At 40.3% G+C, this 20,447-nt stretch overlaps 1 protein-coding gene across 1 annotated transcript in view; it reads left to right on the forward strand.

Moving 5' to 3' along the window:
* The window catches only part of APPBP2 (amyloid beta precursor protein binding protein 2), a 39,614-nt gene extending 24,794 nt beyond the window's left edge, over window positions 1-14,820 (forward strand). The window contains exons 6-13 of the mRNA XM_005298806.4: window positions 1,274-1,363; window positions 2,662-2,729; window positions 2,806-2,911; window positions 3,817-3,941; window positions 4,196-4,281; window positions 6,937-7,127; window positions 7,588-7,753; window positions 8,630-14,820. Of these exons, the coding sequence (XP_005298863.1) occupies window positions 1,274-1,363; window positions 2,662-2,729; window positions 2,806-2,911; window positions 3,817-3,941; window positions 4,196-4,281; window positions 6,937-7,127; window positions 7,588-7,753; window positions 8,630-8,883 (1,086 nt within the window). The 3' untranslated portion in view covers window positions 8,884-14,820. The remainder of the gene's footprint in view (window positions 1-1,273; window positions 1,364-2,661; window positions 2,730-2,805; window positions 2,912-3,816; window positions 3,942-4,195; window positions 4,282-6,936; window positions 7,128-7,587; window positions 7,754-8,629) is intronic.
* Window positions 14,821-20,447: the final 5,627 nt, after the last annotated feature.

Genomic DNA, 20,447 nt, shown 5'->3' on the forward strand with positions numbered 1-20,447 from the left:
TCACTTGGCTTTAAGAAATACATAAACATAATGAAGAAACTCCCTAAATATATATTTTTATATTTGAGAGCATTTTACATTGGGTTTTTTTTTCTCTTATGTTCTTAAAAGCTATTCTAGTATTTCTGTATATCTGCACATTTCCCTGTAATTTCTTGTGGTACATATTTCACAATAATTAAACAGATAACTACAGTAGAACCTCAGAGTTATGAACTGACCAGTCAACCACACACCTCATTTGGAACCAGAAGTATGCAATCAGGCAGCAGCAAAGACAAAAAAGCAAATACAATACAGTACTGTGTTAAATGTAAACTACTTAAACAATAAAGGGAAAGCAGCATTTTTCTTCTGCATAGTAAAGTTTCGAAGCTGAATTAAGTCAGTGTTCAGTCGTGAACTTTTGAAAGAACAACCACAATGTTTTGTTTAGAGTTATGAACATTTTAGTTACAAACAACATCCAATCCCAAGGTGTTCATAACTCTGAGGTTCTACTGTATATTGCAAAAAAAAAAAAAAATGCTGTGAGCTTATGGATGAGAATAGCAGAACAAGCTGAGTATTTTGTTGCAGCCATTATGTTTGAATCTGATTTCAGTAAAACTGTATTAAACTGTGCCTGCTTTCAGTTCCCAAATATTTTAAACCTGACCAGAAAGTCCTAATATTATGTGCATTGTAAACATAAAGTAACAATAAAAAATTACCATTTTCCTCTTGCCTGAACAAGATAATGCATTGTAATGTTACTGCAGAATAACATTATCTAGAAAGTGAAAAATTAAATTAGACTTGCCTAAGATTTTTTCAAGTTGAAATGTTAGAAAACACTTTAAGAATTAATCGCTGAATAAATTTATCCAAGTATAATTAAGTAAACATTTGTAGTTGGGCTTTCTAAGTAGAACCAAACATGAATGTGTTTGCTCCTTTTCCTGCTAAAAAGAGAGTCTATTTAGAGAACGGTACAGGGCCATGATACAGTGTACAGGACTGTACAGCCTCCAAGGGTTCTGAGTCCTGTTCCTGACTCTTAACTGACTCTTTATATGAATTCGAGGAAGTCATTTAATCCCTCTGTCTTTTTTTTCCTGGCTGTAAAAGGAGAAATATTCCGGAATTCAGGCTTTAAAGCAATTTAATTCCTAAATCAAAAGGTGCTATAAAAAGTCAGTCTTTTTTATTATGAGGATCAAGTTATATTTCCTTAATGTTACAGCATAGTTGAGTTCAAAGTTTATTATGTTAATACCTTTTTATTCCGCAGGCTTACAAGTGGTGTATAGAAGCTATGAAGGAGATCAAAGTTGGCTTGCCAGTAAAAGTAGTGGTGGATGTCTTAAGACAAGCTTCAAAGGTGAATTTAACATTCAGAGTTGTAGCATAGTTACAAATGAGATCTGTCAAGGCAAGCTTCTATTAAATTAACATATTTTAAAGCACAGTTCAGTGGCATTGTATCTTGTTTGCCCAGTGACTTTGCCAACCTCTGTTTAGAGCCTAAAACCAACTACTTGAATATTAGATCAGCGAAGACTTGGCACATCATTTCAAATTATACACTTTAACCTTCCTGCTTTGAAAAACCTGAGTTATAGCTGTTTTAAGGAACAATATTATCTACAGGCAGGTCTGTGCATACACCTACTGTGTGGCATGTTGGTGTGTAATTTATATAGTCCTGAGGTGCACTAAAAGTGTACTGTCAGCAGTACACATTAGCAAGGTCCACATGCACACTTAGTGCACACCACACTCGAGCGCTGTAGATCTGCACCGCAGCATGCCACGCAGTGGAGTGGATGATGTAGAGAGTTAGCTTGCTCCCCTATCTTATCATAAGTAGGTGAAATGCAAGTTTCTTCTGTTTCGAGTGCTGATTCCTGAGGGTATTCACTTTGTGCGTCTGGGACCAGAAGTTCTTCAATAGCCGTGTCCGTTGTTCTGCACCTGCACGCGATGCCTCCTTGTGCTGCAAATTGCGGGCATATGTGGCGACACAGACTGCCTGCCCACTCCGTTGCTGTTCTGCCACTCAGAAGTTCCCTAGAATTGCAAATAGCGTCTGGGAAGATTTTCTTGAATTAACTTCAAAATTCTTTAGTAATCATGGTTGAGGCTGCAATTTAGTCATGGAAGTCATGGAATCCGTGACTGCAGCCTGAGTGGTCGGGAGCTGCAGGGTCCTCTCCCACCTGCTGGGGCAGGAAGCTGTGGGGTGTTCCCATCACCTCTGGCAGCCCCCGAAGCTCCCTGCCGCCGGCAGCAGCGGGGGAACCCTCCAGCTCCCAGCCGCCAGGGGTGGCGGGTAGCTCCGGGCTGCTGTGGAGGAACTCCCTGAGCTCCTAGCCTCGTGCGGGCAGCCCCATGTCCCTTCAGCTGCCCCGCTTGAAGTAGTGTGGGGATCTGCAGATCCCCCTTTTGTCAGGGATATTTTTAGTAAAAGTTAGGGACAGGTCACGGCTTCCGTGAATTTTTCTTTTTTTCCCATGACCTGTCCATGACTTTTACTAAAAATATCCGTGACAAAACCTTAACCTTAATCATGGTGAATATTTTGAAACTGAAGGTACTAGTAGGTGAATAAGTTAATATCTAGAACAGACATGCTTTGAAAATACAGTCTCATGTAAACTTTATTTCCTGTCGTCTTAGGCTTGTGTTGTAAAACGTGAATTTAAGAAAGCTGAACAGTTAATAAAACATGCAGTATATCTAGCACGGTAAGTAACACGACTGAAAATACCATCTCAAACTGTCCTCCATTACTGCCACTGGTTAACATTTTTGTCTTTCCAGGGAGCATTTTGGAGCCAAACACCCAAAATATTCAGACACTCTATTAGACTATGGATTTTACTTGCTCAACGTAGATAATATATGCCAGTCTGTTGCAATCTATCAGGTAAGTTGCGGAGTCCTATGTCTTTGTTCCCTTTTTAATGTTGATAGTCATTCAAGTATTTCCATTTGAGCTCATGTAACAGCTGTCTGGGGTAGCTGAGAATTTAGTTTTTTGGGGTGTTTTTTAAATACTTCAGAAATATTTGGTATACAGTATTGTAGTTCTTAGATTTTTTTTTTCAATTCTGAAGTGTTTGCTTTTTGCAGTAGGAATATGTATACAGATGCATCCACCCCTTTTTTTCTGGCTTGCTAAGATTTTGAACTAGAAGTCACTAGTCAAATAGGTATGATCATATTCAAATATAGCATTTTTTGGTATTGGTCACTTATTTGCTTCTCAAGTAAATCAATAGCTCGTGTCTATATTAAAAGGTAAAGTTGCGTGCATTTGCGCACATTTTGGTTTGAGTGATTTATTTCAGTTTAGCATAATCTGGTGAAAAACTAAATCCAATAATTTAAGACAAGCTAGCAAAGTGTTCTTGAAGCAGAGTATGTTGAAGTTTTTCTGTTGTAGAAATACTTGTTAATTTCTAGAAAGTCATTTATTTTTTTCCTTAAAAATAAACAAACAAACTAATCTTGCAGGTGCATTTACTATATTACCCTAACAAAAAGAGAGAGAGTAAACTTGTTAGGGTGTCTGTTTGCAAAGAGCTTTATGTAATTATCCTGTCTTGGAAGCTTGAATTATACTTTTAGATAAACATTTTGCATTTAGTCTTTCAGGTATTCTTACTTTTAGAGATACAAATTGAATTTCCATAAATTTCCAAACCACAGTAAGAATGGCATCTCAACATGCATTTTCTGTACAGAGCTAGTAGTTCTTTAGATTTAGAAACATGATAGAAATTCAAGAAATGTTCACAATATAAGGGGCTTTTCTTGTGACTATTTCAGACAGCTCTTGATATCCGACAGTCAGTGTTTGGAGGTAAAAACATCCATGTAGCTACAGCTCATGAAGACTTGGCTTATTCTTCTTATGTTCACCAGTATAGTTCTGGAAAATTTGACAATGCACTGTGAGTACTGTGGTTGTTTTAAGCAGTGAGAAAATGTTGGTCCCTAATTTAGTGCAGTAAATGGGAAGAAATGTACTTCATAAATAGTTTGCAAATGGGCTTCTTGAAACCAATTAAATATCTCTAATTTTTATAAAGTATAAATTGGGTCTACGCACTTTATAGATCCCTTTTTATTTGGTAATGATTTGACCAGTAAATTTTAGAGAATAAGAAAATTAATTCAAAAATGTATGTATTTGAACTTGTTTCAGATTCCATGCTGAACGTGCTATTGGCATTATCACTCACATTCTTCCTGAAGATCATCTTCTCTTGGCCTCTTCCAAGAGAGTTAAAGGTAGCCCATTTAGTTACAGTACTGGAGCATTGTTAATTTAATGCCTTATAGGTGGATGTCAGTTATTGAGTTGCATTTTAGTTCTGTTGTCCTATAGAGGTAGTATAACATTGAAATTCCTCCCCCCTTTGCCCCCACTACCAACTAACAGTTCTATTAATTGGTCTGGCAATAAAAACTGTATCTTAAAGAGCCTTTCCTAGAAAGTAAAGATGCAGGTAATTTTTCTTATATTTTCACCATTGTTTTTTACACTCATAGCTTCCCTAGAATTCTACATCAATTCAATGCCAAATTCTTTGTGGATTTAAAGGGTGGGTTAGCCAGGTTGTATAGAGGTTTGATATGTGTCTCTATCTGGCCTGACAGTGCTGTGGAGGCCTTGTCGTCCACCTCCTAGCAGCGTTTCATCTTACTTGTTTCGACAAAGAATTTAGTTTTAGGGCAGTGGTTCTCAACATGCGGTATGCATACCACTGGTGGTGTACTAAGTACTTCAATTGGTCTCTGGAGCAGATTTTTGTCACATGGTGACTGTCAGTCTTCAAGCAGTGATGGTTCTTACTAGGTGCAGCCCAGTTCAGAGCTCTCATTTGATGTCTAGAGGCTTCTTTTGACTAACTCAAGCAAAAAAGTAAGTATTTCTCTGCCTTTTGCACAGCTGCTTCATTACTTTCCCAGATGGTTTTTGTTGTAAATGTAACTGTGATCAAATTTGCAGATGGCAGCAAATACATGGGGAGACGGAACCAAACTGTGACGCGATCAGGAAAAATTTAGAGCAGTGGCAACTTCAAATGATGAGAAGATTCTGTACTAATAAATGTTATGTCTTACAGTCAGGGAGACAAAATAAACTTCATCAATAATATGGAAGATGTAACCTACTGTTGTGACAATAGCATTAACATTAATTTATTTTAATACTTCTCCTTAATATTGCCGTCTTATCAGTCAGTGTAACCAACCCCTGTAGTTGCTGAAGGGAAGGCATGTGAGGTTAGAATGGAGGTATCCACAGGAGTGATGCACAATCTGGGAGGTAGGGATGTAAGAGTGAAAATCGAGAAGATGAATGTCAGGAGTCCAAGAGGAGCTTAGAATATATGCACAATGTGAGATGCTGTTGGTGTTTTTCCTCGCAAATATATGAAATAGTCTCCTGGCTGCAGAAGTTTTGAGCCTGAAAATAATACGTCTTATTGGATGGGGTACTTCTCTCTCATATGTGCTTTCTTTTTAAACCAAAAAAAAAAACTGGCTTCAGTTCCTGGGTGGGGAGCACTGCAGATGAATCCCCATTCAACCACCCCTTCTCCCTGAATGCCCCCCGCCGCCCCATCCAACCCCTCCTCTCATTCCTGATGGCCCCCCGGGGACCCCTGCCCCATCCAACCACCCCTTCTCCCTGTCCCCTGACCGGCCCCAGAATCCCTGCCCCTGACTGCCCCCCACCACCCCATCCAAACCCCCCTCTCCTTCCTGACTGCCCCCATTCAACCCCCCGTTCTCCACCCTCTGACCGCCCCGATCCCTATCCACACCCCCGACTACCACCCCAAATTCCCTTGCCCTCTATCCAACCCCCTCTGCTCCCTGCCCCCTTACTGCACTGCCTGGAGCATCGGTGGCCAGCGGTGCTACAGCTGCACTGCCCAGAGCACCAGGACAGGCAGCCGCGCCGCCCGGCTGGAGCCAGCTGCGCCACCGTGCAGCTCATAGCACCGGGTTAGGCTGCGGCTCTTTAGCTGCGCTGCCCCAGGAGCTCGCAGCCCTGCCGCCCAGAGCATTGCGCCGGCAGCAGAGCGAGATGAAGCTACGGGGGAGGAGGAGGGGCCAGGGGCTAGCCTCCCAGAGCAGGTGCTCAGGGGCCGGGCAGGAGGGTCCTGCGGGCCGGATGTGGCCTGCGGGCCACAGGTTGCCCACCTCTGGCTTAGTAGAAAGCTATGCCTGAGGCTTGAGGAATAGGTTAGCCTGACCTACGGCCTTTGAAGGGATCAAGAACATTATCAGAAAGTTGCATTGCACAACTCTTAGGTAATAAAAGAAACCAACTAGTTCTATAGTGGTGTAAGTTCTAGTAGTGCTTTCCTGTAGCTATTGCCTTCCTCTCTCCATTCCAGTTCTTCTGTCCTTTCTAACACGTACAAATATTCATTACCATATGTGAACTGGCTTAATGGTATGGGCCCAAACTCTATGAAGTCTTAATTTGCTGGGGTTTCCATAACTGAAGAACTGCTGGAAACAAGAGTCTTTGTATACAGTATTCCTTATAACACCTAAACTACTTTTTTCTTCCCATGCAGTTTGCTTTGAAGTATTGGTTTTGACAGGGGAGGCTAAAACCTATTTCAAATGCAGTGTATAGCACAAAGATATATTTGTAAAGTATGAATAAGCCCTTGTAAAAATTACTGAAAATATAAATCCTCAGCTGAGTTTCACGTGGACTTGAAAAGCTAACGGATACAAAATCCAATGTAGGTCTTAATGGGAAACAATTAACAGGGAACACAAAGCCTGACTAAAAGTCTCTTCAATCGTATGTGGTGGTGGTTTGTGAATATAACCGTATGGGATTCTTCTTTCTATTGTTGACATCTCTGTGTATCTAGAACACATTAGCATGATTTGTTTCTCTTCTATATTCAGCACTTATCCTGGAGGAGATTGCTATTGACTGTCACAATAAGGAAACTGAGCAGCGGTTACTTCAAGAAGCTCACGATTTGCACCTATCTTCACTCCAGTTAGCTAAAAAAGCCTTTGGGGAATTCAATGTACAGACAGCAAAACACTATGGCAACCTGGGCAGACTTTATCAGTCAATGAGAAAATTTAAGGTAAGACCAGATGGCTATTACATTTCCCAATTAAAAAACAAAGTAGATATTACAGAAGTAGCTCTAAAGGCAGCACAAGTTATCAATTCCATCGTAATAGATGGGGATTACCATTTTTTAATGCTCTTCTGATTGTTTTAACCTGACTGTACCCATGGGTGCTACCTTCCGAGATGGAAAAATTTCCTAATACTTCACCTCTCCAAAGGATTGTACAGATACTAACAAAAACTACTTTCTTACACAGCAAGTAAGTGTCAGAGCCTGGAGATCATGAGTACCAGTCCTTTGCAGACTCGACTGCATTTCAAGTCTTTTGTAGAATGAGTGTTATGGAATCCTCTAGATTAGCTGTCAATTACACCACTTCTTTTTATGTGTGATGTATTGGAATCTTTGTCTTTTTGTGGGAGGGTGTAAAGTCTGTACTGGCTTATTTATGTGGTTTTGGATCTTTCAGGAAGCGGAAGAAATGCACATCAAAGCAATTCAGATTAAGGAGCAGCTTCTTGGTCAAGAAGATTATGAAGTCGCCCTATCAGTGGGACATCTAGCTTCTCTCTATAACTATGACATGAATCAATATGAAAATGCAGAAAAGCTTTATCTGAGATCAATAGCAATCGGTGTGTAATTTTTAGAACAAATTATTGTACTGAGCAGTGACGATAGAGAAAACAATGGTCTTCGTTAATAAAAGTATAAATGAATAAAGGAAGGTTGATGCAATACATTTGCATAACTTATATGTGGATTCAGTCCAACTATGATGCTTACCCTTGAACTGCAAAAAATATATGTTAGTGTTCCATGAGAACCCAGTCACCAGTAGCTACAAAACAGTAACTTTTAGTTTTAAACTAATTGATTCTTGAAACGTTTAGGAAAGTGCCTGTTTTAGAAAGTCCAATTAATTATCTTGGAGTTTAACTTTTTGGACTGTTACCTAGAGGTTCATTTTAATCATGGTTTGAAGCATGAATTGTAGCCAGAGCTTCAAAGAAATGGAAAACCAATATATCCAGCAGCCCTTTTATGATGAGGCTTGCATCCCCCTTCCTGGCTCATCTGCCACTTGCAGTGAATTTTGCCCAAGGAAACATTCAATTCATAATGTCAGATTTACCACAGTCTTCTAAAGTAGTTCAGTTAGTGCTCATAATTCATTGGGGTGAGGCAAAGTGAATAAATGGCATGAGACGCTCCTCTGTAGACCCCCTCTTTTCATGTTGGGTTACGATCACAGTTGAAATCTGGTTGAGATTGCCCCAGAAATTTAGTAGGGTACTAAAGTAAAAGGGCGGAAATGCATGGGGAAGTAGTCACAGGGAAACTTACGCATTGCACTCCTTTTATTAAGTACTAAATTTGACTCCTGCTAACAAAAAGATGATGACTATGCGGTTCATGTTATCAACGGCAAACTGGCCTGAGAGATGAGGAATTAAACGTGGTTAAATTATCGTGTTCTTCAATTTTTGTTTTCTTTTGGATTTCTTTAGGAAAGAAGCTTTTTGGCGAAGGTTACAGTGGACTAGAATATGATTACAGAGGTCTCATTAAACTGTACAATTCCATTGGCAATTATGAGAAAGTATTTGAATACCACAATATTTTGGCCAGTTGGAACCGATTGCGGGATCGGCAGTTCTCAGTTACAGATGCTCTGGAGGATGTAAGCACCAGCCCTCAATCCACTGAAGAAGTAGTCCAGTCTTTTCTGATGTCGCAGAACATTGATGGACAGAATAGCTAGAGAACTTGGTCAATTAACCAATTAAGTTTTTTTCCCCCAAGATTACAAGGGAAAGTCATACTGTGAAATCTAAACCATGTAGTTTTCTGGGGGCTGGAATTTGCATTGAAACACTGGTCCAGTCCATTGAAGAGTGCCCATACAGATGAATACGAGTTAAGTTCTTATCAGCATGTGTATGGCATGTTTAGTTTGGCTTATTGAATTTGAATACCAAACACCAGGATCCCCTCCCCCTTCTTCTGCAAAAGAAGCTACTTTGCAGGAAATCTGCAAATAAACTTAAATAAAACTGTTTAAGAGTTAAAAGAGTTGCATTCTTATTATGAAAGGAAGGTTTCAGCAAGAAAATTCTTCCAACAAGTAGAAGTAATAAATATTCTATTGTAAGAAATGAAAAAGGTGTTTATACTTTATGCATTATAGCAGAGCTAATGATAAATATTAACTAAAGAGGAAATGCCCTAGCTTTGTTTGCTGCCTTATGAAGAAAAGTGGCAAAGAACCACTCCAGAAAGAAATGTGTGTGTTGTAAACCACGCTAGTTTGTTATGGAAGTAACTGCCGTGTGTTTTTTAATCATCTGAATTGGACCAGCGTTCATCTGTAGTGATAGAAGCTCCAGTAGACCAGCAATCCAAATTTCCTTTGGTACAGTACAAGAGCTATAATAATTTTCCATAAAAGGACCAGGAGAATCAAAAGTGGACCAGCCTGTCTAGAAAAGAGTCTTTGGACCAGTGGCTTTAATTTAATATTTCTGCCCCTGCATTCACTTTTACAGTAGAAATATTTCATTTAGATGTACGATCAGTGATAATACAAAAATATATTCATGTGATAGATACAAAACTAGGAATTGAACGTCCTTTAGCAGTTGCGATGGCATGTTTTCAACTAGTAAGCTTATACCGATATTAAAATGTCAATGCCATAAGGAAAAACTAGAAATGCTTAACTATTTGCTGCAGCCATTCTTTTCCTTTTTAAATGGGCTTAGTCTAATAATTGAGGCAGTAACTTGTTTATACTGACTAATAGTTTTGTATTACAATCCAGTTCAAGTTTATGTTTCTGAAGATCACAACTTATTGTACAGTTTGCAGGGGTTAGTGGAAAATGCCAAAAAAGCACAACAGGTCTTTTTTGTGATGCTTCATTTCTACATTAAACAATAGTACAACCAGAAACTGATTCCTCTATATTAATTTAAAAAGCATCAGTTAGATGTAAAGATCCCTTAACGATGCCTATCTCACTAGCTTGTCTTAATTTTTGTTTTGCGTTTTTTGTTTTGTTTAATTGAACCAAGTCTGTTTTAATGTTGAGGTAATATTCAAAATTTGAAAAATCTACATAGCATAGCAAACTAGAAATAAGTCATTGCTTTTACCTCAATTCTTATTATAGTGGCACAAACAGTGCCTCTATAGTTAAGGGTCTGTCAGTTTTCCCCCCTATTTTCAGGGGTTTATAATTTGGCTGTGAAAATTCAGTCCAGGTTGAAGCATGGCAAACAAGGTTCCTACAGTACTTGGAGTGAATTTTTTTTATTTGTTACGAAGGTTTTCTTTTGTCTTCAGATTATAAGAGTGCGGAATACAAAAAAATAGAAGGTAGTGATTTCAGACACTTCTTTGAATTCCTATAATTTTAATAATGGCTTTGGTTCTAAACTGAAAAGTTGCAGGCCAATAGTTTGTAAACTAGTGCCTTCAAGTATCTTTTGAGGGGGAGTAACACCAAGTTAAAAAATTAGTTACTTAATTTGGAAATGTGGCTTTAGTGCTAGTGTAGTTGTGATTCTTCCCTTAAAAATAAGGGATGGCATATGCACACCAGTAGAATAACTAGTAGCATTAAGACTTCAACAGCTTTTAATGATGTATTGCAGTCTATCAAAAGCCAACTTTTCATAATTTTATATGTAATCTTAAACTGTATTAGATTCTCTATAGTAATTTTTGTTCAAGTGAAAATTAGACTCTTTAAAATGTCCCCAAACACATTTGTGAGATAAATTGCAACTAAATAAATATTTAAGTCCCCAAATATTTGTTTACACTTTAGGAATAATTATAGACGATCAGGTAAATAATATGCATTAAAATTGATACATTGTTATGAGAGCTTGTTCTCATATTTTTAAACTTTTTAAATAGTCACTTTAATCCTATTTAAAATAATACCCTTTCTTTTATTTTAAACCTCAGAAAATCAGGGAAAAAAGCTTTAAATTCTGTCCGAAACAAAACTAGTGATTTATGTATTGCAGAAGTACCTACAAGCCTCAAACTAGTAAGTAATCTTACATTCTCTGCAGATTCCATATGCTCTGGATTCCTAATCTTGGGTCTCTGCTTCTAGGTTGTAACTAAGAGGGAACTCCCAAGTTCTCAAGGTTTTGTTTTTTATCCTGAGATACTGGTAGATGTCCTGTGTACTCACCTTTGCCACTTTCTCAGGCTCCTTTATTGTTCCATCATCAGTTCCTTTCTAACTGGTCAACAACAGTTTCCAAAAAATGCGACAGTTCTAGTATCATTCCAGCTCCTTTCCTGATTAACTTAATTTTGCTTCAGGGACTCTTGTCTTCCCTTGTTAAATTAAGCCTAAAACTTAGATTATAGACTCTTAAGGAGCATGGATAGTGTCTTATTAGTGTTGTAAAGTACCCACCTTCTCTTTTTCTCTGAGCGGGTTGGCAACTGGGAAGTTGGGAGAGCACAACGCGGTTCTGTAAAGTAACGTCTTTTTTTTTTTCCCGATCACCTAACAAAACATTTCAATTCTTTTTTGACCAAGAACTTTTTTTTGCTTTCCAGCGCACATTGGCTATATTTCAGCCAGTGCAACAGGTGCATTATGTGATCACTCAGATGGAGATGCATGTGCTATTGAAGCAATTCCTATATTCTGTAGTGCTCGTGGGGTTTTATCTAGTGAACTTGAAACCTTAAAAGTTAGCCAGCTGGCAGAAGAAAAAAATTCTGGGTATGTGGCCTAGAGAAACATTACTTTAAGCCCATGGGAACTCCCAATTTAATAAAACTACTTGAATGTTTTAGTACATTGCTGAATTGGGCCCTAACAGACTATCTGGTTGCATCTCACAACTATGACTTAGCAGGTCTGAATGTCAAAGCATATTACGTGCAGAGTAGAACAGCTGCGGCTGGCAACTGCAGACTTCTTAGTACAGCAGGCTTACAAAACAACCACACGGCCTGCTCTAAGCTCTGTACCTTGGCATCTTGATTTAGATTCTGCAACAAGGGAGCGATTCCGCAGCTAGTGTTCCTCAAACTTTCCTGGCCCCTATAGTTTTCTGTTCCGGATCTCTCTTGAATTGTCCCTTCACGTTACTACAGAAGTCTTAACCTCTTGTGTAGTTTGTTGGACTATTGTGTTTTGACACACAAAACTTGGTGGTGTTAGATGCATTGCCTGACTTTCCTTTACCGCTGCTGCCTGTTGCAGCATGTTGTTGGCACTTCATTTTAAAAGTAAAGCGATTTTGGGGCCTCTGGGCTCCTATAAATGGGAATCTAGTGTGTGAGATATGGTCAAAGAAAATTACTTGCCCTATAATTCTTCATCTGATAAAGATACCACATCTGTAGATTGCCCTTCATTCACCTTTAAAATTAAGGAGGTCTATTCATGCTTTTCTCTCACCCTGTTTAGAACGTATGTAATTTCTTGTGACTGTAGGTACGGGGTTGCAATTTAGGAGTACTTTTGCCACTTGTACATCAAGCAGCCAACTATGAAGCCAACTAGGCAAGGCCGATGCATTGGCAATTGGTCTGTGCAAAGTGCACTGGCGAGTTCCTCAAAGGGTCAACAACCTTGAGGAGTTACTGCATAATTTTAGGCTTGAAGTGGAGACCCAAGAGTGGGAATCCAGTGAAATACTTTTTCCAAAGAACTAAATTTACAGGTAAGTAATTTTTTTTAAATCATCTGCAATACCTTGACACAAGAGTGTCCAGGACAGAATTTCAGTCTTTGCTCCGAATTTCTCAGCTTTGGTTCTAAATTTAAAGCTCTAACATTTGTTTGACTGTAGGCTTTGGTTTTGTGAATCAGTTTTATTTGTATCTTCTATTTTATGCAAACAGTGCAATTTCTAAAGAAAGGGAAGAAAGTGATGTCAGAGTTTCCTCAATGCTTTGTTCCACGGTTCTTAGAATCAGAAACCATCTCCATCAGCTGTAAGAATGGATGTTTTTTCCCAACCTCAAGAGGAGTATTTTTTTTTTTAATGGAATGGAAGGAACAAAGGCTACTTTAAGCTGGGCAAGGGGAAAAAGTCACAATAAAATGTTTAAACACGTATCCCTCCGTTACTTGAAGTAAAATAGCTAGTAACTATTGCGCTCCAAACAGTTGGTTGGTCACTTATTTTGTGATGTTACTTACAACCAACAAGTGTCTGCCTTTCTCTTTCATAGAAGTCTTTACATGCACTCACTACTTTGTTGTATAGATACCAATTGTTTAATCTCCTTTTTTTTTTTTTTTGCACACAAGTGTTTTGTTGATAAATAATTTTTTGTTGAATTCTAACTTATTAGGAAAATAACATTCTTTTCATAACTTTAAAAATTAAATTTAAAAAATGCTGTGGTCTAGAATTTGCTAACGGTGCCATTATGCTGCTGCTTATGGTACAAAAAAATGCACATTTTATTTAATTACCTTTTTATTGTCGCACATACTGGTAGAGTTACAAAAAAAAGGAAAACGCATCGTGCCTAAAACATGATTGAATATGTTGACAAAACCTTTACTTGATTTTAAAACTGACTGGATTTTACTTTACAGCATGGTAGCAAAGTTAGTTGGATGGATGTTGCTATTATCGGTCTCTAAACAAAGTTTCTAACCCTGTTGCCTGTGCAGAAACTTTATTGTACTTACAATTTTATTGTTAACTTTTTTTAAAAAAAAGTATTGCTGGCCAAGTGCTAATTGCAAATCTGAATATTCTGTTCGTTGTGGATATTTTCATGTTTGACGCAAATGGCCTGTTGCACATTTCATTTCTTGGCCTTTTGGGGATTCTTGCTGTGGGGAGGAGGAGGAGGAGGGATTTTATCCAGAGATCTGGACTATATATACGCATTTGACATCACTGGTAACGCTTTTGTCCCCAAATCTCAGGAGTGTTTTAGGCAGTGAAATAGGTTTCCCTTCACCGATACCAAGATGCGTGTTCTAGGGTCTTGTTAACAATATTTCATTGCAGTCCTAGGTATCTATAGCATGAGTGGCCTTAGTGAATTTGTTGAAGTGCACATTTTTTTTCTTTTGAAAAGTAAATTTTAAGATGAAAAATATATACTATATAAATATATAGAGAGATATCTAGAAACTTGGTTTGTGGTGCACAAGTTAAGTGTTGGATCACTAAATAATTGTCGCAGGTACCATACGTGTAACTCTTTTTTTTTTTCTTTTTATGTATATTCCTTTATGGGAAGCAATGTTGCTATGGTAACAAAAACTTTACCATTTATTTCTTACCTTATGATGTGAATGAACTCTACATTTTATTGACTATTACCAGGTTCAGTACTATTTTTATACTTTATTGTACTACAGGGGATTTTAATTTAATAGCATTCTAAAAAGATGTTGCTTGAACTATTTAAAGCAAAATACTAAAACAAAGACCACCTTTTAAACTGGAATCCCCACTTACAGTGCCACAGTAATTGATATGAACGTATCTTGATCATTACTAGACTTTGAACACCATTCTATTTGTTGTGTCAATAACTTTTCGTATCCTACTTCACATAAACTGCAGTGCCCAACATTATTTGTAACCATCAAACCATACTGAGTATGTTTGTAACCAGCATTGTGATATTCTGTAATTGTATTGCTAAAATGAATTATTGACCTAATAAATATAGTGTTCCTGCATTCATAGTATTTGCCTTGAATTTAGTTATAATTGTGCCCTCCAAAAAGTCTGTTCTTTTCCGCTCTTTCCCATAGACACCCGTAGAATTGAATAGTCAACTTGCAGATTGCATACCTTTTTAAGCAAGTTCCACTGATGGAACAAAATGCAGTATCCTTCTGTGATGCTGAAGAGTGCATTACAGCACAGTTTCAACCAACAAGTGAGTGTAATGCTTATCATTCTTTCTTGGGAGGAAAGGTGTGAATATTCTTTAGATTCCAATGTGTGCAACTCATACTTAAAGAAGAAAAGGATACCAAGGGCCTGATCTCCCTTTGAGAAGTGTAACATTAACTCTGTTCATCAGTTTAAACTCTAATTGTGGTTTTGGCAGGGGAGGTTTGTTGGGTTCTCTCTTAGACTTCGCACTTCTTAACCAAACCTAACTCACATTTCACTATTAAATAAAGTTTGAGGGTTTTTAAGTTTATTTTTTGTAAAGAAACATTATGTGGCAGCCTTATTTAAGCCTTAACTTCAGCCTTAATTACATTTTTTGCTAGAGCTACATAATATACTAAGATACATACAAACATACACCCTCTCTCTCGCCTCTCATTGTGTTTATCTGTGTATATGCACATCTTCGAAATGGAATAAGATTTAAAAGATACATAGACAGCAGAGGGACAGCAAGTTGTGTGGGGATCATGCCTTACCTTTTTCAGCTATACCTCAATGCAGTTTAACTTTGGCTTTGAAAGGAACAAACTCACCATTTAGGTAGAATCTACTTGTTTGTCTGTCAGTGCTTCTGGAAAAAGAATACTAAATGAAACCACCTCACTTGCCTCCAGTGAGCTGATTAGTTTTATAAAAGGAATAGGATATAAGGTCCTGCAAGTATTTTGGTCGTAGGTAGTAACTTAAATTGTATTGCCTTTTGGCATCCTGTGCCATGTATTGAGTACTAGAAGTGACTTCTTTTGACATTAGGCTGTTGTGACCAGGGCCGGCTCCAGGGTTTTGGCCACCCCAAGCAGCCAAAACCAAAAAAAAAAAAAAAAAAAGCCGCGGCCGCGATCACAATCTGCGGCGGCAATTCGGCGGGAGGTCCTTCACTCTCAGGCGGAGTGACGGACCCTCCGCCAAATTGCTGCCGAATACCTGGACCTGCCGCCCCAAGCACCTGCTTGAGAAGCTGGTGCCTGGAGCCGGCCTGGTTGTGACAAATCTCCAGTAGTTAGAAAAGTAAAAAATGTGGAAACTTTATCTTGGGAATTACTGTGTATGGAGTATGGGGATTTGATGGTTTGACTCCTGTTTCATCGGCATTCGCTGCTTTTAGACAAGTGATGCACTTTCAGGCCACCAAAAGGTTTTATTTCTATTTATTATTACTGTTTTAGTACAGTACATGGACTGTGCTAACTGCTGTCCACACCCAGAGAGAGTCTACCATTAACAGTTTACAATCTAAGAAAATTTCAACAGACTCCCTGTGGACCCAGGAAGTAGTCTTTTTAGTCTTTCTGACTAGTCCTAATACCAACTGGCTAATTGCTTTTCCTTTTCCCTTGCAGAGGGAGAGGGTACTATTGCTTTAAACAAAACACTGCAAAACCTTAGGACTGGATTTTGCAAGGTATTTAGGTGGCTAAAGATGCAGTTGACAACTGATAAAATTTTCAAAAGCACCTAGCTGCCTATTTCTTGTTGATTTCAATGACAGTCTGTCTAAGCAGACCTACTTGTTTTCTCTTCAGAGACGGATACCACTGTAATTGCCCACAGTTAAGCTACCACACAGTTCTTTCAATGTAAGCTCATTTAGTCTTCTGGTAAAAGCATTACCGATAAAAACAATAGAAGAACCTACGTGTGTGCTAAGAAGCTTACCAGACATCACCCCAATTCTAACTTGGGCTCTGGCAGGAGCAGTCCAGTCCTTCAGAACCCCACAAAGCGGTCTCTTCTGTGGTCACAAGTTCGTAACAGCCTCAGCTCTGAACTAGCACACTCATGAAAAGTTTAGTCCATCCTTTACATGCTTTGGGAGTCTTTGATGTGGAGTTTCCAGGAGCAGGTAATTAGTTAAAAAAAAAAAAGGGTTTCTCTCCTGAGGGTGTAGTGTCAAAAGGCTGGCTTCGCAGGGTATAATTTGCAATTTTGTCTTCCCAAGTACTTTCTAGAAAATCCACGTCATGCATATTGTCCCCAAAAGTCCTTTGAAGTTCCTAATGCTTTCCAGAGATAGCATTACTCAGTCTTCTAGAGAAGTTGCATACAATAACATGCACGATTGCATTTTTAATACAATGGATCCAAATTAATTCAGTAATGTTTACTCTAATTCCATAAGGTTTGTCCAGGATATTGTCAGTCTGCTGCATCTTCCTCCTAAAAGAGTGGGTGTAACTAGGGTGCTGACCAGCACCCTAGAGTAACTCCTTGACTTATCACCTGGACAGGTTTATTCCCTTTATGGTAGTTTTGTCCTCTACCTTTCATAATTTCACATGTTCAGATAACAAATGTTCCTCTAGCAAGCCAGCATATATCCTTTAGACCTATGGGGTTGAGCTTTCACAGACCCATTGTTACCCCCCAAATATTTGGGTGTAAACTTGAGACCTGGTCCTCCCACTCCTACCTCCCATCTGGGAAGTGTGTGTGATGTCTTTGTCCCTCAGGGATCAGTTCCAAGATGAGACCCACACCCTGGGAGGAGGGAAACCATCTCCAAGAAGCCCTGAGATAGGTGGAGAGAAGCAGTTTGCTATTTGTGCCCAAGAATGCCCATGACACTGAGGGCTTGTCTATACTTACCGCGCTGGTTCGGCAGCAGGCAATCGAACTTCTGGGTTCGATTTATCGCGTCTTGTCTGGACGCGATAAATCGAACTCAGAAGTGCTCCCCGTTGACTCCGGTAATCCTGCTCACCGCGAGGAGTACGCGGAGTCGACGGGGGAGCCTGCCTGCCGGGTGTGGACCGCGGTAAGTTCGAAGTAAGGTACGTCGACTTCAGCTACGTTATTCACGTACCTTACTTCGATTTGGGGGTTTAGTGTAGACCAAACCTGAGTCGCAGCACAGTACTGACAAAAGTATGGTGTGTATTTCTCTTTGTAGATAAAGAGGGCTCACAGGCTGTCATCCCTACACCTTTTGTTATAACTCAAATGTATTTTAAAAGAAAACAGAGACAAGAGAACCATTGAGAATTTCTGGGGGACAGGAAGTTCTCTATGTACAACAGATGTGAACATCTAACTAAGATGGAGACTGTTTTGTGCTCGTTTGTGTGTTGAGAATTTAAATCTTTGAATAAGTTGGCTGGCCACCAGATGTCACTGCGGCTTTACATGCGTTCAGTGTTCAGTTTCCTATCTTTGCTTGTTCTGATCAAAGCTATTGAAGCTTTTCTTCGCAACTAATCTCGCTAACTGTAAATGATTTCTCCTTTCGCTGTCTGCAGCTTTATTTTTTACTGTGATCCACGTTATGTATGGTCTGAAATTTTTTTAAATTTGTGAAAATCTTGCCTTAGTTCATAGTCAAAACCATAGCACAATGTTTCCATGAATCCCCGATTCATCTTTTTTTAACACTGAAAGGTAAAGAAGATCTGAGTTAAGAAACTTGTGCATCAAGCTTTTGGACCTCTTGCAGTTATGAGACCACTTTAAAACTGTTAACTTTTGCCAACGCCTAAACTTGTAGATTATAATAGGAAAAGTAACAAGCCCATGTTGATGCAGTAGTGACGTTAGGATACAGACTATCAGGTTGTGCACAGAAATGACTAGTATATATTGGACGTACTGGATTCAACTGAAATGAATACTAGCCTTGGACTTGATTTCTTTTCTTCCTCCCTTTCCCTGCACCATCTCACCAGGCATCTATGTGAGCTGCTTGACTTTGGTAGGCCTCAGAACCTTGCTGGTGGGCCCGCCTCTAATTAACAAGATTCCCCCACACACACCCCTCAAGTCCATTGGGTAACTCCAAGAATAATTTGTGAATGAGCAGACTTTAACCGCAATCAACATTATTTAAAGAAGTGTGACACTTTCAGGGCATACACTATTTTCTGATACGTGTGATGAGGCTATATCCAGTTGCAAACCTGCTATGTGGTGTATGAAATGGAAAAGCTCAAACCCTTCAACTAGAAATATAAGTATCAACTGAAAAATAAATATTCAACAGTCATCCTGGGAAATTTCATCTTCTATGGAAAGAACCACTTCAGCTGCCCACAAATTGTTTATAATTCCACTGGAACTCCTTGATGGAATTATACCCTTGTATTACATGATGGTTTTTCTGCTATTCTATATAGTGAAACATATCAAGGGACTGTTGCGTAGGGTTACCATTCGTCCGGATTTACCCGGACATGTCCTCCTTTTGTGTGCTAAAAATAGCGTCCGGGGGGAATTTGTAAAGCACTCACAATGTCCGGGATTTCCCCCTCCCCCAGCAGAGCAGAGCGAGCGGCTGGGAGGGCTGCAGGAAAGTCCCGGGCTGGACTCCGGAGCAGCTTCCTCCTCCCACTCCCCCCTCCCTGCATTCTGAGCCGGCCGGCAGCTCCTCCTCCTGCAGCCCGCTCCGGCAGCCCTGTGCAGGGCCAGGGACCGGGTTTTGTGTTGTGCAGGGGAGCTCAGCCATGTGTCCGGCTGGCACAGAGCCCAACACCCTGTTCTGAGCAGCAGGGTAAGGGGGGGCAGGAGAAGGGACAGGGAGGTTCTGGAGGGGGCAGTCAAGAAACGGGGGGGGGCTTTTGGAGGGGAGTGGAGAAAGTTTTGGGCAGTCAGGGTACAGGTAGGGGGTAGGGTCCTGGGGGGCAGTTGGGGGGGGTCTTAGGAGGGGGCAGTTAGGGGACAAGGAACAGGGAGTCTTAGGTAGGGGGTGGGGTTCTGGAGGGCAGTTAGGAGCAGGGGTCCCAGGAGGGGGCAGTCAGGGGACAAGGAGCGGGGGGTAGGGGGCTGGGAGTTCTGGGGGGGAGCTGTCAGGGGGCAGGAGTGGGGAGAGGGATCGGAGCAGTCAGGGGACAGGGAGCAGAGGGGTTTAGATGGGTTGGGAGTTCTGGGGGGGGCTGTCAGGGGGTGGGGAGTGGTTGGATGGGGCGTGGGAGTCCCAGGGGTCTGTCTGGGGGTGGGGGTGTGGATAAGGGTTGGGGCAGTCAGGGGACAAGAGGCAAGGAGGCTTAGATAGGGAGTGGAGTCCCGGGGGGCAGTTAGGGGCAGGGGTCCCAGGAGGGGGCAGTCAGGGGACAAGGAACGGGGGGAGGGTTGGGGGTTCTGGGGGGGCGGGAAGTGGGAGGGGCAGGGGCGGGGCTAGGGCGGGGCTCCTCCCGTCCTCTTTTTTGCTTGTTGAAATATGGTAACCCTACTGTTGCGCAGTAAAGGCAACTTTTAGCACCAGTTATGCTTGCTGCCTGCCCCTCCATCCCTGGCTACGTTTCTTCCACATATTTCTGTTTAAATTTCACAGGGGCTCCTGTGTGAATGCGCTTAATTTGCCTGACCTTGTTGTTGTTTGGACAATTAATCAGGTTTGAGCCCCTGCTCCAATCCCCAATGAGATCAATGGGAAGTCTCCTGTTGACTTCAATGGGCATTGGATCAAGCCATA

The sequence above is a fragment of the Chrysemys picta genome, chromosome 19 (assembly GCF_011386835.1).
Source record: "Chrysemys picta bellii isolate R12L10 chromosome 19, ASM1138683v2, whole genome shotgun sequence".
NCBI lineage: Eukaryota > Metazoa > Chordata > Testudines > Emydidae > Chrysemys > Chrysemys picta.